General features: G+C 43.7%; 1 protein-coding gene and 1 long non-coding RNA gene across 5 annotated transcripts in view; one reads left to right on the top strand and one right to left on the bottom strand.

The window, feature by feature from the left end:
* Positions 1–17747, top strand: part of LOC138298551 (zinc finger protein 300-like) — a 236587-nt gene extending 218840 nt beyond the window's left edge. For all 4 annotated transcript variants that reach the window (XM_069236885.1, XM_069236887.1, XM_069236886.1 and 1 more), the window contains one exon: positions 15907–17747. In XM_069236885.1, coding sequence (XP_069092986.1) covers positions 15907–16622 — 716 coding nt within the window. In that variant the 3' untranslated portion in view covers positions 16623–17747. The remainder of the gene's footprint in view (positions 1–15906) is intronic.
* LOC138298597 (uncharacterized) overlaps positions 1–20533 on the bottom strand; it is a 162283-nt gene that overhangs the window by 85174 nt on the left and 56576 nt on the right. The window lies entirely within an intron of this gene.

Raw genomic sequence — 20533 nt, 5'->3', positions numbered from 1 at the left:
ACTGGACCTCACCGCTTCCAACGCTGTCCTCTTCCTCACAGAGCACACTGGTCTTCGCAAGCTGGCAGGAGCTGGTTCTCCAGGTTCCAGAGGAGGTGGTCCGGTTTTTCTGGCCTTAGGCCCCCCCCCCCAATTCCTGGTCACAGGCAGAAGCGTTAGAGTTTCCCCTCCTCACACAGCCTGTCTGGCTGCTTGGCAGATGGCAAATGTTTGGGGTCTCAACCTCCCCTTCTTATGGTCCATTTTCCAGACACTAAATGTGATTTGGTGTTCTGGGTCTTTAAATGTTTTATGTTGAGGTTCTGCTTCTTTTGAAGTACATCCTTCTCTCCTCTCTTCCTACTCTCGAAAGGTTGTCTGTCACAGCAGAAGAGACTCCAAAGCTGATAGTTGTACAACACAGGCAATGGGAGTGACCAGAGTTCACACCTGGATGTCAGCCACAGTGATATCTGGATCAAGAGGTTAAATCCAGGCTCCCAGCCCTACTCTTTATGATTCCCTTATCAGCCCCATCTTCCTGAGGTGTGTCCAGGCCCTTTTCTTGTGATCTTTCACTGAATCAAAGAACACCCTTTAAAACGTACAGGGAGGTCTCTCTCTCCCTTCTCCAGTGTGTCCCACCCAGCTAACAGGAATGCAGCAATACCCAAATCTGTCTGGGTAGATTCCTCTACTCCTCATGTTTTCTCCAGGCAGGCCTGGGCTTCCCAAAATAGAACCCAGTGACCTCCATGTAATATACCATTGCAGACACATTTGCACTTTGTGTATGGACACAGCATACACACAATTCAGTACTGTTACCTCCATGCATTGTGCCCTTTTACACACACACACCACACTCATTCTCTCTGCTCTCAGTATTAACACACACACTGCCAATAAACACATTTAGCAAGCGTGCAATGTACAACACTTATCCTTTCATGTATTGTACTTTACACCAGCACAAATACACGCAGCACGTGCTTCCACTGCGCACGCACTGGACAGCACTACATTTCTCATGTACTGAATACTACACTGTATGGTGGCACCACTGCGCGCATGCTTCTTAACTTCTGGTGAAGGAAGTAGCCTTCCACTGCTATGAGGATAAAGATTTGGGTGTTGCCCCCGGTCCAAACGACCACAATCAGTAAGACAGGCCTGTGTCATGGCTCCACACGGGTGATCTGTGTTTGCCTATGGAAGCAAAAATCAGCATTAGGGATCCAGACAATAGTACAGTTAGTCACTAAGGGCAGGGGTACACATTTTTTACCATGCAGAGGTGTTTTCCGTACAAACAGACAAGAGCCACAGTAATTGTATTAATTTCAGACCTGTACTAGACGTTTCTAACACAGTAGGAATCTTAAAGAAAGTGATGAAACAAAGATCTGTAAAGTGGATACTGTGGCAACAAAGTTGAGCAAAAAATCATGCTTTAGTGAACTGAAGGATTGAGACCAAGAAGAAAAGAGAATTATTGAAGGCCAAGGTTCCATGAGAAACTCTGAACACAGAGAGACCATATATATCAAAAAGGGAGCAAAGAAAGACACAAGATTATAAGTATGAGGAAGGATCACATGCTGGATTGTGGTTAGGAAATACTTTACAACACTCTCCAGTGACACCCACTACTTCCCATGTGCCATAGTCACATATCTTTACTTCGGAATTACAAAGGAAATCCATAAAAGTACAATACTTCAATGCAGTCAAATAAAAGGATCTGTAACAAATAGAGACACCTAAGGTAAAAAGTTAACAATTATAAAAAAATTGACACCAAGATAATAATGTGATTGAAAAATGATGCCCACTAGTATTATTGCAATTGTGAGATATTCATCCTCTGACATACCTTAATAGCTTCTTTAAGAAAACTTGCAACAGAAAAACATTTAAATTCAAAGAGCAACAGTTGTGAAAGCAAAAAGGCAGGACAAACATGAACAAAACTGTGTTCTTTCAGCAACTGTAAAATAACACGTCTATGAGGCACATTAAAAACCCCATAAAACATCATAAGAGGAACAGTATTCTGTGGAGACACAATGGCTCAGCCACAGGGACTTAAGTGCTTAACAGAGGTCCATACTTTTTGGTACTGCCAAAAGGCAATGCAACAGGTTTAACAAAACATTGTTAATAAATAGCAATGGTTATTGTTAGTAACTATTGCAAGGTAGGGTTCCCTGTAGGATGTGGTCATTAAGAGAACATATTCCCTGAATGCCGGGCAGCCTAATTCCAATTCCTCCCTTTCTACGTCTCTGAAAGAAATAAAGGCTTTCTTGGTCCAAGCAATATCATATTTATTTAATTGCTCTGGATGAAAGACCATATTAGAGCGACCCAAGGCTTTGAATATAGTCTTATCATAAGTAAGGTGAGGGATAGACAACACCCTATCTAAACCAAGGCAGCCCCGCAAGACGGCCCAGTTTAATTCAAATTCTTGCTTTGTCCAAACTGAGGATATCTTCAAGGAGCCTGTCTGTGTCAGGGTTATTACCCCACGGATGGATGAGAAATACACAGCGGCTCCTTCAGATCCTCTCTTTAATAGGAGTCAAGTTCCACCTGACTCCATTGTTGCCACCACTGCCCACAAACGGGCAGTCAGGTCACTGGGGATTCTCCTCCACCTGACAAGGAGAGTAAGCGCATCGATGCTGCTGGGAAGAGGGTGGCGGCACAGGCTGCAAACCATTGACGCATTGCCAATTCACAGGACCTCTTGGCCTTTCAATAAGGAATACCTGTTTGTACCAGGTAGATTCAACACTGAATGCAAATGAAAAAAGACATTGATACAGCCAAGGTGATGGGAGCATTACAAATGTCCATGCCCAGGGGCTCCTTTTGTCACCCAGGCTATAGAGGACCATGCAAGTCCTCCTCCATGGATGCCTCCATATTCCAACAGAAGCAACCCCAGACATCTTACACCAGGGGTTATTTCAGAGGTTCCTTTTAAGGTGCAAACAACAAGGGCAGGGGAAAGGGTGCCGCAGCATGCAGACCAACATCCATTGCAAAGCAGTGACTACCTACACCTTCTTACGACCACACACCTGTCGGGGAAGATTCGAGCACTTCTACCCAGTCTGGAACACCATCACCACTAACCAATGGGTACTGGCTATTGCCTGGAGCTCATTCCCAAACACCCCAACTTCCCCCTCGCACCCACAGACTTACCACAGTAATACCAATCACATCTCAAGCAAGAGGTTAAAACCCTTCTCCTCAGGGGGGTCATAGAACCAGTTCCTCTGCAACACCAAGGCTCGTTAGTATACTCCCTATACTTCTGATCCCCAAAAAGGACAGCCTCTCAGAGCAATATTAGACCTCAGATCTCTTAACAAGTACATTCTGTCAGAACACTTTCATTTGACCACTCTACAGGATGTCACCCCACTTCTACAACAGGGTGACTTTATGACTACACTAGACCTCAAAGACTCCTATTTCCATGTACCAATTCATCTTGCTCACCGCAAATACCTAAGATTTGTCATAGCAGGCAAACATTATCAATTCAAAGTCCTTCGATTCAGGGTGACTTCTGCACATGAGTGTTCACAACATGGCTGGCGGTGGTCTCAGCACATCTACGAGGACAGAACTTCCACGTACTACCCTACCTGGATGAATGGCTGAATATAGCCAGCACTCATCACCAGTGCCAGCTACCCACTCATATGATAAGAGACCTTCTTCACAGTTTAGGCTTCACCATCAACATACCCAAGTCTCACCTACAACCACTACAGGTCCAACAATACTTGGGAGTAATCCTTAACACACAGCTAGGATTAGTTTACCCTAATCCCCCTCAAATTCAGAGTTTCCAAGCAACTATGCCCCAATTCCAGTCAAGCCAAACACTCACAGTCAGGATGGTAATGCACCTTTTATTATTGATGGTGTCTTGCATTGCCAAAGGTCCCTATGCATTACTACAGATGCGTCCTCTGCAATAATGTCTAGCTCATCAGTGGTCTCAGTCACAGGATTTAATGGGAAGACCTAGTGTTGCTAGACCACCAAACTCACTGTTCTCTGCAACGGTGGAACACCAACAACCTGTTAAAGGGGTGGCGTTTTCTGGACTCTGTTCCTCACATCACAATCACCACAGATGCGTCCAAACGGGTTGGGATGCTCACCTACAAGACCTGACACTTCAAGGTTTTTGGGATGCCAGGTGTCAATCTGTACACATCAACTACCTGTGGGCTCTTCACATTCAACTGTTGGCAGAATATCTCCTGGGAACAGACAACAACTTTGCAAACCTGTTCGGCAGGATGCAGGAACAAGTCCAAGAATGGGAACTCTACCCACAAGTCCTCCACTCATACTTCCAAAAGTGGGGATTCCCTCAGATAGACCTCTTTGCCACACCAGAAAACGCAAAATGCCTAAAAGTTGCCTCTAGGTACCCACGATCACTATCAAGGGGCAACGCACTATAGATTAATTGGTCGGGGATATTTGCCTGAGCTTTTTTGCCTCTCCCGCTCATTCCATTTCTGGTTCAGAAGCTCAGGCAGATGTCTCTCACCATGATCCTTGTAGCTCCCACCTGGGTCTGTCAGCCCTAGTTCACAGCACTTCTAGATCTCTCAGTAGTCCCTCACAAGATGCTCCCCAATAGGCTGGGCCTTCTCACTCAGAATCAAGGACACATCTGACACCCAGACCCCCAAGACACTCAATGTTGCAATTTGGCTCCTGAGGTCAGAGTTTGACTACCTTGGATTGCCACAGGAATGTATGGTCATTCCTAAGGAAGCATGTACTACTAGAGCATGCTACGAGCAAAATGGAAATGTTTTGTTTGTTACTGCCAACCCAGACAAATTGATCCTGTAAAAGCCACAGTGCAGTCCTGATTGTCAGAGGTGGGGAGTGGACTTCCTGCCCCACAAGACTTTACCCAGGAGGAGGGGCTGTCATGCAACTTTCCTGCACTGCATGCTGCTTGTTTTTTCTACGGTGGTGCAGGACGTACGCTGGACTCACCTTGGCATGTGCCTGGCCAAAGACCGGGCACGTCTTCACCTGTGATTGCCCGTAGGAGGCCAGGCCACACCTCTGACCCCTCCAGTGCTGGATCTAGGAGGTATTTTTTCCTGTTATGTCCTTGTATCTGTTTTTTGTGCTGTTAGTTCGGCAGGTTTTGGGCTTGTGGCCTGTGGCCTCTTGTACTATTATCTAACCTTTGCAGAGAGATGGGAAAGAGGAAGCAGCCCACATGCTCCTCTAAATCCCATACATCTACTCCCATGTCCTTAGATAGTTCTTTGCAAAAAACTGTGGGAGTCATCAGCAAAGAAATTGAACTGGCTAAGCGCTGGCTATCCCTCTCATCTCCGGACTTGATTTGTCTAGCTCCTCCTGCTAATGATAACCCCACACGCGTTATGGGACTTATGGGGTCTGAAGAGATGCTAATGGAGAGTGAATTTTCAAGTTGTTTCTCCCTCATTTCCGATCCTCGCGTACCTTGTTGTTCTGTGGGTGCTCTTAATTCTGTAATACCCCAGGGAAGAGGTGGTATTGGACAAAGGTGTAGCTGGTGTAAGGAAGAGGAAAAAATGGACCCTAACAGTAATTCGAAACGTCCTAGAGGGAACACCTCTCAGTCTCCATGTGTCCTTAGTACAGGTTCTACAGAGCCTGAAAAAATGGACACTCTGTTCGACACATTTTTTAATAAATTGGATGCTGCTCTGGATGACAAATTGGAACCGCTACTTGCAAGGCTGTCTGTCATTGAACAGAAACTTTCTTACTGGCCACTACTCTTAAACTCTCAAGTGCCTCTTGCTTCTACGTCTGTATCCCCCCACCTTCCCCAACCTGCAGCTTCATTAATGAGAGAAAGGGTCTTGGCCACCCCAGGCCCATGTGGTGTAACAGGAGAGGAGAGCCGGTCACATAATATGGTTCCAGAGGACCCGGGCAGGCTGCCTAGCGGTCGGGGCACAATCCCCACTGCTAGCAACAGCCCAGGGATTCTGGTACCCAATGCCTCTGTTACTTAGGGGGAAGAGCGATTATATCTATGAGTCCTGTTAATATTAACTTGCCTCTAGAAACGGCACCATATATGTCGTCGTTTTGGGCAATGTGCCCCCATTAAAAACAGGGGTGACGGAAAGCTATGACCAGCTAAGGAATAAGATCTTACATTGGATGCAACTGCCTTCGCCACTTAGGCGGGAGTTGGGCGGATGGATTAACTTGGTCAGGAGAGTGAATTGTATCGGTAAGGTCCCAAAATCTCTTAAAGAGGATTGTGTGATAATTAACTTCAATTGACCCTTGGTTGGTGGTTGTGTTCTTGCTTCTGTTTGTCGCCCTCATCCTGACTGTCCCTTGATTTCCATAGTGTCCCTCCTCCTTAGCTTCTTTTATAGACTTCGAGGGGCCGATTTGTCATCTTTCCAGCTTGGGCTAGATGTGTCTATGAATGCTGTGGGGGAGCGTGAGTGTGTGCCTATAGTTCATGGCAGAGTGGTTACCTCGAAAAGATTTGCTATGCTTGCCTCTCTGGATGCTTGCGATTGACCCACTGAGAAGGGCCATAATCCTCCAGTTAGAGACGACGCAACTTCACGCAGATCCTTAAGGGGACATCACAAGACAATTGATGCTGATTCGGGAGGAGATTCAGCTCCTATCGCTTGACACAGTGAAACAGATCTGGGGCGCAGCTACCACACAAGTATATGGGTGGGGGTGTTTTAAGAATGTCAAATTGCTATATTGGTTGGCATCCTTTGGCCTGTGGAATTATACAAGAAATAGTGGATCTTACTGACCACCTCCACCGTACCTATTATTGCTCAGGCATTTGCTACTCATTACACTCAGCTCAATGCTGCAGTCCCTTGTCCTTCGATCAAAGAAGAATCCTCCCTTCTGGGTGAGGTGCTTCTCCCTCGGCTCTGTCCCACGGCTCTCTACCACTGAGGTGCAGACCAACCGTTCACAAAGAAATTGGGGCTACTGTTTCGGCAATGGCGCCTGGAAAGACACCTGGCCCTGATGGCTAGCCCATTGAGTTTTATGCTAAATATAAGGAAGTCCTTGTTCCCCATCTGATGAGCCTCTACAAAGAGGCGGCATAGGCAGGCTCCTTTCTCCAAGACATTGACCAGGCCACCATTGTAGTCATACCGAAGGCTCACTCCCCATCCACCTCCTGTGCAGACTACCTTCCTGCACAAAAACAATCCTGCCCTTAAAGCGTGCACCCTTGCACCATGATACAAGGATGCCTGTGTTTGGTACTAGGAACTGGAAGTGCAACAGCGCAGGGAGAGAGTTGAAGAGCGCCATATCTTAGTAAATATGGCACTTTTCAACTCTCTCCGATTCATGCAAAGCAGTGCAACAACTTTCCTTGCTGCCCTGCATTGTGTGAATTCTAAGTAAATCTTTCCCTTTTTTCAGTCTCTTGGCTGTGCTTTAAGAACTTTCTCTAGGTCATTTTGGGCCCTGGAGCAATCACCATTAAATCATCTAGCGGAGCAGTTAAAGGGGGCTGAAGATAGGACCTTCAAATGGTCTCCCACTTGTCAACAATCTGAAACTCAGCAGCCCTAGTAATAAAAGGTTTACCTAGAAACTTACCCTGAACTGCCTTTGCCTACTTCAAGCACCTACCCCATCAGTGGTTTGTAGACGTCTGCCCTCACATTTAGCAGTAATCATGATAGATCTACACCAAACAAGGAATATACACATAGGATTATTATGGTCACTGAAGCGTAAAGATGGTATTTTATTACTCTTTATGAGGTTGAAGGCAGGAGCTGTGATGAAAATAAAGTAAATAACCAAGGAACAACCACACCCAAATAAGTTAGGGGAATAGAGTACTGAGTGTAAGGAACAAACTTATCAAAGCCATAGACCAAATGCAAATCATGGAGCAAGGTATCAATGAAATTTCTCTACTCTGAATGCTGCATATGTAAAGTACCCACTAACGTACACTTAACGTGAGCAACTGACCCTACTGTATCACCCGACGTGGATGAATATTAAAATTGCCCATGAAAGCTAAGTAAGAGAAGAACACTGCCCTCTATACTTTTCCATAACTGAGCTTAGAGCAAAAAGTTGTTGGGCATTCTTCCATTAGGAAATAGCATTATAATGTCAACAACTTGAAGGATTAATAAAGGGAGACCTCCACTGCCTGAAGATTAGCAGAACCAGTAGAAATATTCCACTGTTGCCCCTAGTTTCCAGAGTCACCAAAATCAGCAAACCTCCATGGCCCTGCCTGCACCAGAAGGAACATAAACTGACCAATATCCATCCAGTGAAAATTAGTTTGTGGTAGCCAAGGTTTCTTGAAAGCAAATAGTATCAAACCTAGATATGAAATCATAACTTGACTGATGACTTGTTGGCAGGACCTGCATTGTTCCAGCATAGAATATCCTCATTTGATTTTACATCTGTGGTCGATTTGACCAGACCTTTACCAGGAGTACCGGGCCCAGAGGGAGCAGCAGATACCTTATTGGGATTATGTCAATCATTCAATTATTTGTGTCCAGAGATCCTAAGGCCTCACACCTCTTGGAAGTGATAATATTGAAGGTAGCAGGTGGGGCGAGTCTCTCAGTGTGAAGGAAGTTATGAAAAATATGTACACTACAGATGATTGGAGATCAATAGAAAAATATGGATGGTAAGATCGGAATAGAAGCAGTGGGCCCTGTTTGTTTATTGTGTGTTTCAAAATGTGACTGACCACAAAGGGTTGGTTGAAATTCAGTACAACACAATCCCCTTTAAAACACTTGGGTTCTCAATCTATCTACCTGATTTGCATAGCCATAATAATATGGTGTGCAAGACAATCCCTCCCCCAGTGCAGCTATGAAGCTAATTAAGACATTTCTTTTTTAAATAGAAGGCATCTTCCCTCTTCTCCATAGCCACACATAGTGCTTCTTATCCTCTGGCTGTTGGGAGCTTGCAGAGGCCACATATCATCCCTGTGTAAGGCTGTGCTTTCTCTGGTTGTGAATCATTTAACAGTTGCTTCCCATTGTGTCATAAATGGGCATGTGAAGGATTTCCAGTGCCTGGGGAAAGTATGTTTTGCTGAGATTAGTACTAGATCTGCAAATTTTGGGCCCGCTTTCCTATGTTTGGGGCGGGGCGAGACCCGAGAGGTAGTGTTCTGTGGTAGTGTAGCAGTTTCTGTCTATGACATTGTTTGACAGTGTGTACCTTTTGCCAAAACTGTGTTACTATAGGGAAGCTCCACATCATGTGAATAAAGAGTCTTGTGGCAGTGGGGGAAGTTTGCTGTTGTGTCGAGGTATCATTTATTGAGTATGTGTAAGGAAACAGGCCTCTTGCAGATTTCCCCTCACTTTTTGCGCCCATTAGGACTATTAGCTGCTGGTTGTCGACTTTGAGGGTGCACTGAGGCCTGCTAACAGACCTCAGTAGCAGTGTTTTGACCCTGTACAAATTGTATGTCGAATTGGATGCACTCAATTTGCAAGGCCTGACTTACTTATAAGTCCCTAGTATATGGTACCCAGGGCATGTAAGGCGGAGTGTCCACTCAGGGCTGCAGCAGTTTGTGCAAACCTTTGTGTGGCAAGATACAAAATTAACCCCAGCCTGCCACTGCAGTCTGGAGGGCAGTGTTTTCACTGCCAGTCCGACTTTGCCATTTAAACCTATGGCAAAGCCACCCTATCCCTTAACATTGTGTAATTCTTCCCTAAGGAAGGCCTAGAAAGTCCTATAGCAGGGAGCTGTATTTTTACATTTTGTTATGTCTTAGCAGTAACACTTCCAAATTGTTGTTTGCTGTGGGTAAAGTTGGGAGCCCCATTGGCTAATACGGAGCTCCTGGGTGGCATCTTAACCCAGCTAACTATTTGACTGGGACTACCAAAGTGGGTCATGTAAGGTATCAAATTAAGTGTGCCATTAAATGTGCCTCGATGGGGAAGTCGAAATTAATGTCACTTTTAAAGGTAAACAACTTTTACAAAGTTGCACTCTGTGCCCCAGCTATTCTAGTGGCCTCTCAAAGGCACTGGCACACAGACAGCTTTCTGCCCACTTGGTGAGAAGTGTCAACAACTACCAGGTCTGGAACAAAGGTTATTGCTGCACTGAAAAGTGTGACCTCCTCCCACAGGCTGCCTGGGGTGTTAGCCAAAAAGGCACGCTTCAAAGATGAAGCCTCCTTTGAAGGTCCACTCTGACAAAACTCTCGGGCAGGATGCCTTTTGTTTCCTGCAGACAGAGTAGAGCCAGGGACAAAGGAGGGAAAGCCAGTTCACAAACTGGTTTTCCAGGGGCGTGTAGCCCCATGGGAGTCACTCCTGTGGGGGTGGGCTATCAAGGTCCTTGTAGTCAAGGAATAATTCTGCCATGGTGGTTGTGGCAAGAATGTTGCACTCTGGGATAGCCAAATGCCACACATCACTGGAACTGTGTTACCAGAGAGGAGGGGACTAACTAGACCACTGGCTAATGGCTGCATTGTTTCTTTGGGGCACTTTGCTGGGATATAACGGGCACCCCCTGACACCCAAGACTTTAGAGCTTGCGTGACTTGGAAGGAGGGCAAGAAGACTACTGATGTGCGGTTCCTATCATAGTAATAAGACAGCATGTTTAGCGGCAGCACAACTGAGTGTTGGAGACTGAGTCAAATCCACACCACTTTGGAAGCTGTCAGCCTAACTTCTGTCTAGCTCTCAGTGCCTCACTCCTCAGGGAAGTCGTGGAAAGAGTTTGTATCCCTTTCGCACAGATACTCAGTGATTCACACATGCCAAGCCAGGACACAAGATGCAAACTGGATTTCAAAGCATTTGTTGAAGCAGTTGCATTCTAGTATAAAAAGTATGAGCTGCAATAATAAGGCAGATGAAACACAGTACGGTGATCATCATTACAAGCAGTGTAGAGAAGATAGCCCCACCATTTTGTATGATTCTAGAAAGTTTAGAGTTTCCAGTCTACACCCTATGTCTAGATCTAAAAGCATAGTGGTGGCAACCGTTCTACCTGTCCTGATCTAAGGGAGTAACCCCGACCCCATAACTGAGTAGGATAGCAAGGGTCTGCTGCTCTCTGAATGGCAATCCTCTCAGAAGCTGAAGAGTCAGTTGCAGGATCAGCAAAACTGTCTGTGGAATAGTGTGCATCCCAGGAGAGCCATGACTGGAATGCCTTCTGCTCCCCTTAGGTCTATTTGTTGTTTATATAATAACCCTTTACAGGGTTCTAAGAATGTACTGATGTGTCTAGAAAATAGGGACTGACTTGTGAGCTCTGACGTACTGATGTGTCTTGAAAATGGGGACTGACTACTGAGCTCCTGGAGTGGCAATACGAGTTATATGACGTACTGTACATGTCAGACTTGAACAGGCACAACGTGCATTGTGTATAAATGGCTAGTAAAAATGTGCAGCACAAATAACTGCTCTCTTGGAAAGAAGCAGCTGATGAAAATACAGAAACAAAGAGCTAAAAGCTAACTGTGCTAAAAAAAAAAAATGAAATGGATAAAATGCATACGAATGTAAAAGGCACAGGCTACTGGCCTAATGATAAAATAAGGGTGCCCAGCCTAGATGCTAAAGGGGTCCTACAACACTACTTTGCACCTGTTGGGCACGCACAAAGAGAGGTTGCAACTGCACCTGCTTCACTTTGAGCTAGCCAAGTTTGGACCCTGTTCTGTGTGCCTGGATTGGGGAGAAGTTCATTCCCAGCCCCAGTCGAAGCAGAGACTCCAAGAGTCAGTGGGATGGCCACCCAGAACGGCACTGGGGACATTAAAGGTGGAAGAGCCTAAGTTGTTTCTCTGGTAGCCACGGCAGAAGCTTTGCCACTACCAGAGGCTGGGCACACCAAAGGCCAAAAGGTGCACCCATGTCTGCTGGATTCTTGAGTGATGGTTGTGACCGGATTTGACACCCAAGTCCAAAACCAGCCTCCACCATGGATTTGCATTGTGACCGCTGTGCTGCAAAAGCTCCAGGTCTGCATCAGCAGCCCCTGGAACCATACAAAGAGGACTTTGTGGGACCTCGAGATTCATGGACAGTCACACCCCACTCACCCATAGACCCAGGACTTGACTGGTCTTCACCCTTGTGCATCAGGAGCATCCCTGAGCCTCTTTAAGCCTGCATCCCTCAGCGTCTAGACCACTCCATTGTCATCTATGTGTGGTCATCCTTTAAAGTTTAGATCTTGCTTTAAAAACTTTCTGGTAGCCCAGGAACTGTCCAAAGTGTTTATACTTGCCCCTAGACCTCTGTCCTGCTGGACTTGGTTGCCCGACTCGGGACGGAGTTGTTGAACTAGCTGTTTCAAACGTTTCAAAATTTTCCAAACTGTTTGTTGGCCAGTACTTGTTTGCAGTTGATTTAAAAGTTATTTATTGCTTATAAAATATGTATCTCTGGAACTCTCCAGTGGATTTTAACAATTAAGGTCTCAAAAAATTCATAAAAATAAGCTCTACTTTTATAAATTGGTGTCTTGTTTCTTTCGCGTCGTGTGACTTACTTATTTCTTTGTTTGGTGCTGTTAAGTGCTTTACTCATTCTTTATTTGCTAAACCTTACTGCTCACAGCCACTGCTACCCAGAGTTGAGCTTAAGGTTAAGTAAACCTACCTCACTGGACCCAAGACTGTCATTCATAGTGTACTGCGCAGTAAGGCTACCCAGCCAGATTATATAGTACACCCAAATCCTCACAGTATGTATGGGAGTAAATAAGCTCTTTGAAGCAGATGCTGATGTTGTTGTAATATGGCATTCTGGGAGGTTTTCTGAGGATGTTTGAGTATTGTATTCCAAGTTTTGTCATTAAGCGGGTGCTTTAAGTCCCTTTCCCACCACAGTTTAAGCTTAGTCAGAGGGGCAGCGTGAAGTTGTTATCAGTGACCTCTAAAACCATGTAATTAATCTGCGTCCCGTGGACATACTGAACATTGATTGCAGTTTATTGGTGGTGGTCTGCCAGAGCTCATGCAGCTGAGACAGGAGCATCCTGCAAGTCAGGAATATGCCAGGATGGAGCTCGGAACTATTCTGTAAAGGTTCAAAGGGCGATATTGCACTCTTCTCAAAGAGCTGTCTTATTGTAGGAAGACCAGCTTGGGATCATTGGGTCGTTATCGCTCTGAATGGATGGGATAGTAAATAGTAGAGAGAGGGGAATATTAGGTGTGTATGGCACAATGGCAGATGGCCATTGCAGGATCCACCAATGGCATTGTTGAGCCGCTTTGAGTAACCTGGGTTAGAGTTTGCACGGTCTAGCAAGGTGCAGGGCTCAATTTGCTATTTGGGCCATTTTTTTTTTTTTAGCATTTCCAGTTTGACTGAGTTCATGGAGATTTAAGCTGTGAAGCCAACATGAGAGCCATTGAATTGGTGCAAAAAAGTAATAAAGTTCAAAATCCCCTCCCTCCTCCCCCGCAATCCACCTGTCATTTCAGTATGACCAGGACTACACTGAGCTGTTCACGTTCCAAATCAATTCCTGCAGTAGACTGTCCATCTGTTTAAAATGTAATTGAGGTAGGATGCATGACGAAGTTGTAGAATAATATAGCAGTCGGGGGACATCACCATTTAGGCCACTGCTATCCTGCCTACTACCAACATAGAAAGGGAACACCAAAAGGAACAGAGGGATCTCACCGCCATCCTATGTTCCCATCTATGGTACCTGCTTCAGCATGATAGACCCGTACCCCATCTAGGGAGGGTATTCAAGGTAAGAGTCCCATGCTAAGGTGGTATGTATCCCTTATAAACATATTGCTGTGTCATGATGCCACGCTGCACCGAGGTTTTACTTTCTTAGTTCTTATTTTTTTCTGAGACATATCTCCAGTTCGTTTTTAACATTTCTTATTGCATCACTTTGAACCTGTAGTGTGTTTCAGTTAAATAAATTAAATGCATAGTTACTGTAAAAAAGACCCCCTCTTTTTGTTATTTTGAGCAGAAAAGCGTAACAATTAATGAATTAACGAAATCAAACACATATGCAACAGTGACATTAAATACATTTAATTATAGTTGATAACTATTTGCCAACCTCGTAACACCATAGCCTATACATCCTTAACCATTTACCATAAATCTTAACCATACAGCCATCATTCTTATACCACATACCTTCAACCTTAAGCCCTCTACATAAAATCCTTAACCCTACATGCAATCGCCCTAAACCTACCCCTAATGCCATATTCTAAGCCGCTATACTCTGACATTTAACCTCTACATTTAATCCTTAACCTCTTACCCATAAAATCTATAACCCACATCCCTAACCCTTAACCCCTAATATCTATGATCCCAACTTTTAACCCTTAACTCTATATCCTAGATACTTGACCATATCCATTTAACCAATTATGCCTTACCAATACATTTAAAGACACGCTTCACCCCAATGTTAATCCCTAAACCTTTAACCCCTAATACCCATAACTCCTAAGCATTAACCTTTAACCCAGTACACCTATGCTCTATACCAGAGAGAATTATTCTTATATCCCTAACACCATACTCTAAATTCTTAAACCTGTATCATTAACCCTACACCCCAAACCTTTAACCATATATCCCTAAATCTCTAACCTTAATCCAAATCCCTGTTCAGATCTTTCACACTGTCCATACTTCAATATATTTTGGGAACAGACACTTTGGTAAGAGTTCCTTTTTAAAAAAATAATTCTAAGACTCTTAATTGGGAAGATTGGAAGTTATATTGTGCCCGCACTAAGAAAAAGGAACCTGGCTCCACTATAGCGAAATAGTGATTCGTCTGTAATGTTCACCTCTTCATAACACCAAGAGGGCCAAGGTGAAGGAACACCAATGTTACTGCAACTTGTGTAATCCAAAGCTCGAATAAAGCCAAGACAGCAGTTCTTGCATTGCATTTGCATTGCACTGAGTATCCCTCTTATGACAAGAGAACTCAACATGCAGCATCCAGTGTGTCAGTCTAATAAAGTAGGGGAACCAGAGGGATCTGGAAGGGAACATAATTGTTCTCCTGCCAGGTACAAGTGGGCATCCATGAGGCTGCAGCAGGGGCTGATGAAATACTCTGGAGCATATGGTGGCTGTACTGGTTTATGGATTTGCACTAGAATCCAAGTCATGTTAGTGTGGAGCTGAATGCATCAGTAGAAGAAAGGGGATCAGCTGTCGATGCTGGGTGCAGGAGAAGCTTCAGGAGATTGTAGTGAGCAGCAGGAGATGGTGCAAAGGTTCCTGCGGCACAGACAGGATTGTTTTTGTGCAGGAAGGGACACATTCCTGCGCAAAAATAATTGTTAGAGGCATTTTCCTCTTTCTATGTGTTCCAGAATGCAGCACACGTCGAAAGAGGAAATAACAAGGAGAAATAAATATATTTTTCCTCATTACACCTCCTTTGGAAAGGCGTACCATTTTGGTGCATTCTGAGGTTTACTATTATTACTAAATGTGGGAAAGCACCAAAATCCATGGGTGGATGCGACGCATACTAACGCTAGGCAGTGACTTGTGCTTCCTTGCGTTATGCTGGATTTACTAAGCCATGCAAAGTCATGCAAGGTGGCTTTCGAGGTTTAGTAAATCTCACTGAAACCCTTGCTTTGCCTTGCGCCGCCTTGTGTAATGCAAGGGGTTCATAGATCTGTGCCTCTGGTTTGTAGCATAGTGCAACAGCATGTTATTGTTTGAAAACCACTGCGTCTAACGTGAGTTTTTTTAAATTTCTCTTTGGATTAATTTACAAATGCATGTGTTCATCTTGCATATCATTCAGAAAATAATAAAATCAAATTCTAACCAACAGGTTTTGGAAAAAGAAAAGGAAAAGCTGCAGATTCTATCCACTCGCATCAGGACACCTTGCAAGAAGAAGAATCAGAAGTATATAATGATTTTGAAAGTGCTTTGAGTGACTCAGAGATTTTGTCATTTCAACTAAACACAGATCAGCAATGTGGACTATACACATGTGCAGAATGTGACAAAAATTTCACTTCGAAAGAAAGCCTTATGATTCATTTAAGAACACATTCAGTAGATAAACCCTATCCATGTGCGAAATGTGATAAGAGTTTCAGTCTGAAGAGAAATCTGAAAAGACACCAAAGGACTCATATAGAGGAAAACGAACGACGATATCGATGTGATGAATGCGAAAAGACCTTTTGTCAGAAGGATAGTCTTGTTAAACACAAAAGAACACATACGGGAGAAAGGCCTTATCATTGTACTGAGTGTGATAAAAGGTTCAGTGTAAGGGTAAATCTTATAACTCACCAAAGAATACATTCTAGTGAGAGGCCCTATCAGTGTACTCAGTGTGACAAAAGCTTTACCCAGAAGGCACATCTCATTGGACACGAAGCAAAACATACTGGAGTGAGGCCTTATCAGTGTTCCAAATGTGATAAAAGCTACAGTTTCCAGGGCTCTCTTATAAGACACCAAAGCTCACACACTGGGAATGCTGGTTCCACTACAGCAGCCAAAGAAAAAGCCTCAAAGAAACAGCAGATCTGAATCATACAAGGATGGAGACTCAAATCTGTGTAAGTGAACACTTGAATGAGTGGTATCCTGCTACTTGCAAAGCAGAACTGTATCCTCACGAGCCATGGTTCATTACTGAACTCCATTCAGTACATATGCAAAAATGGCCTAGGTTGGAAGTGCCTACCTAGGACTTGACAGTTGAAAGGATCAAGTGTTCTACCTGCAGAGCAGGACACAATCATGTTTCAGACTGAATTTGGAAAGATGTCAGTTGCTGTGAAAACATGGAAGCTTACACAAACCAATTTGTGTCTATTAACCCTTAGTGAGAATGGTAAAAGTCCAACATCAAAGATCAGAAAAGGATTACACCAACAGAGATCAAGATGAAAACTAAACAGTTGAAATACCAGCACTGAAATGTACACGAAGTCCAAAATTTTAAATACAAATATGCATTAACTTATTTGGCTATAAAAATAAGAAGGGTAATATATAAACTAGCTATACATACCTGTCTGTAAAAAATGTTTTTACTTATTGTGACCAGCCTATGTGTGGAAAAGGATTTGCAGTAGTTTTACTTAATGTATTCATTCTGAATATACTTTAGACATCCAAACTTGTGCTTCTTCAGAACCTGATATCTTTCCCACATAGGAAACGAATTCAATAATCTAATAAAATGCACCTTATTTAAATAATTAATTATTTAAAAAAGGAAAGTGGCTCCCTTAGAACATGTAATGCTTCCAGAGCTTATCCCAAAGTTAACTAACTGCACTGTAGACTTCATTACATCCAGCAAGACGTCTCGCTTAACCGGACACTGTGTCTGCAAAGTAGGTTTGATTTTTGTACATCCAGCAGGAACGTTTGAGAAAAGGCAGTAGAAAAATCTATCACAAATTTCCTTTTGAATTTGGACATAAGAAATATTGTAAACATAGTTTTAATCTCCCCAATCATCTTAGTATTTTTTCATTTTAATGTTATAATAATAATTGGTGGCAAAACACACTAATTTTTTATTTCGTCTTGTTGCATTAACTTATTATACTTGGAGTTCTATAGAGAGCTGCTTTAGAAATTTAGCTGCTGATCCCCATACCGTTTAATTTATTATTCACCAATAAACCTGTTTTTATTTAATGCTTCTGGTGTCTTTTTATCTAGAAAAGAAGACATTATAATTAACGATTGTTACATCCTGTTTCTCTCTTTTAATTTACATAAAAGTCAGCTGTCTGTCCAAGATCATTTGTAACTACTGAGATTGGTATTGTTTTTTCTGAGCACTGTGATTTATCTTTGCAGTTGATATTGTTTGTTTCCTAGTACCGCCAAACAGATGTACCATGTTAGCAGTGTTTACTTTACCTATGTAGGTCCTGACCAGAGCTCTTCGAAATTAAGTAAATACTAACCACCTTTTAAAGCACAAGTAAAAAGGATGGAGAACAGGTGCAGCACTGTAATAACACAGAAAATCAAGACATTGACACACTACAAATAGCAACATAATGAACTATGAAAGGAGCAGTAACATGGGACTAAGTAGGAAGGAATGCATTGAAGATTATAAATCATTCCTAGCAGGGCTTGCTTACTTAATGGTTGTCTTAATGCAAACTACTCCAATATTTGCCATTGTGTATTAGAAAGCTGTCTAGTTTCAAAATGTAGATAATGCCATACAGCTGCAAGATGTGGCAAGTGAAATAACATTTGGATAAAGCACCCACCTAAACAAATTACCTACATGTAACGCCAATTATCCATCATGCGTATTTTTTTGTACATTCACATGCTGGAATCATTCCCCGTCATCATGCTAGAAATCCATGGTAACTTTAAATTAGTAATAAACTGTTTCAAACTGGCTGTAGGTTTGTTTAGTACAACATGCACCGTATTTAAAACATTCCAAAGTTCATCCAATGCGGGAGTGCTGAGCTCTCTTTTCACCCTAGAAACCACAATTCATCCGTTTTCATAGTACAAAATATGAAGGATAGTAGGGGTACCTAATGAGCTTCTAACTCGGAAGGAGGGAGGTTTGCACATAAAGTTATTATAGATACAGTGCTCAAGAACTTGATTAGAGGTAACTAATTTTGTCTCCCGTATTAGACCTTTCATAGATCCTCATACTTAAATCAGAGGAGTAAGCAGTAACAAAAATCAGTAACCAGTATTCAAGCTCAGGCTATAGTGCTTCTTGAGCATGTGCCTGTATTTTCACATAGCTGCTTGTCAAAGGTCCAGGACACAAACCCCTGTGTAGAGTGCAGCTGTTGCCAACAAGCTTCTGGTGGAATGCGCTGTCACCCTACCTTCTAGAGGTGCTTGGCTTTCTTATGACTTTTATCCCTTGGGAGTAATGCCTTACATGGACAGAGGTTAACCCTTGCCAGCTAAAGAAATCAAAGAGTTAGTCTGATGTTCTTAATTCCTTATTTCAGTCCAAGTAAAATGTAATACACCTACAAAAAACCCAATAAGTGGAGTGCTCTCTTTGCCTATATTTTAGGGCTTGAGAAGAAGCAATGGATAATCACAGGTTTGTTGAGATGAAAATCCTTGGGTATCTTGGTCAGGAACATTGGGTTGGGTTCTCTTTCTTGGAGTGGCTCTTTGTTGTGAAATGTCAAAGCTGTCCCACATTGCAGACATCAGTGCTAGGAGAAGTATGGTTTTTCAGCATGAATCCTTTTCTGGATTCACATGCTGTGCATTATTCCGCCATCTAGTGGTTGAGTCTGGAAAAGTCTCTTTTCCCTTTATTTAATTTTTTTCTTTTGGGCAGGGTCGACCACCATTTGGTGCTTGGTCTGTCCCCTGTGTGATGTCAAACAGCGCCCCGGAAGCACCTGTGCGTGGTAGCCATCTTCGGATTCTTTTTTCTGTAGCTGGGTCTAGAAGCAAGAGGAGGAGCTCTGAAATTTTTCGGAACAATATCGAAGAATCCTGCAAAAAAAAAAAAAAAAAAGGTTTTTTGGGGGGTGAGGGCGGAATTGCCGAATGAGAGACAGAGAGAGCGACAGAATGAAGGTAACTGCCGGTCACACTCCCCGGCGAGGGACCCCAACATAATTTGCATGTGGCAGGAAAATGAAGCAAGGTAGGGGTCATGGAAAACACCCCCTTTAAATTCTGCCCGAACTGCCACTAATAAATTCACCCAGCTCGACCCGCACAAAGTTTTCAACCTCTGTCTACCAAAAGACCATGGGGGCAAAGACTGCGAGGCCGGTGCTGCATTCGTACCGAAAACATTCAGGGTATGCCAAAAGCAGAGAAAGAGGAACACCACGCAGCAGTGCACAGCCAGAAACCACAGGCGGCCGTGAAAGACCTGGGCCTTTCCAGGGGTGATGAAGAGCTGATTGGGGTCGCGGAATCAACCAACGGAAGGTCAGACAGAAATCCTCGAGGGGAACGCTGAGAAAAAACGTGCGGCGAAGAAATCGACGAAGGATATCGAAAAGAGACTCAAGAAGGTAAAGAGACTGCCAAAAACCTCAGAGGACAAGATCCCTGAGAAAAAAAATCACAAAAGGCAGCCCGACGTCCAAGAAAATGACCATCAAGGGTCAGCTGCCCAAAAAGGAGGCCCACAGATCCCAGACCAGGGATACAGAGGAAGGCAGAATATCAAAACAGACGAAAACCTCCACAGGAAAAGAAACCCTGAAACCATTGGAGGAAGAACCACCTACGCTGAAAGAGACCATCGGTGAGACAGGACGTTGAAAAGCCCTTAGAGGTGGAGAAGAAGAGACGGCAACCAGAGGCAGAAATGGCAGCGCTCCTTCAACGCAAGAAGAAGTTTGACAACGCACTGAAAGAATTCAGAATCCCAGATAAGCATTCCACGACCACAGATGTTGAAAAGGAGGAGGCTGTCCTAGAGGCGCCAGCAACCCCTAAATCCC

This window comes from Pleurodeles waltl, chromosome 1_2 (genome assembly GCF_031143425.1).
Source record: "Pleurodeles waltl isolate 20211129_DDA chromosome 1_2, aPleWal1.hap1.20221129, whole genome shotgun sequence".
NCBI lineage: Eukaryota > Metazoa > Chordata > Amphibia > Caudata > Salamandridae > Pleurodeles > Pleurodeles waltl.
This window is presented reverse-complemented; position numbering and strand designations above follow the sequence as displayed.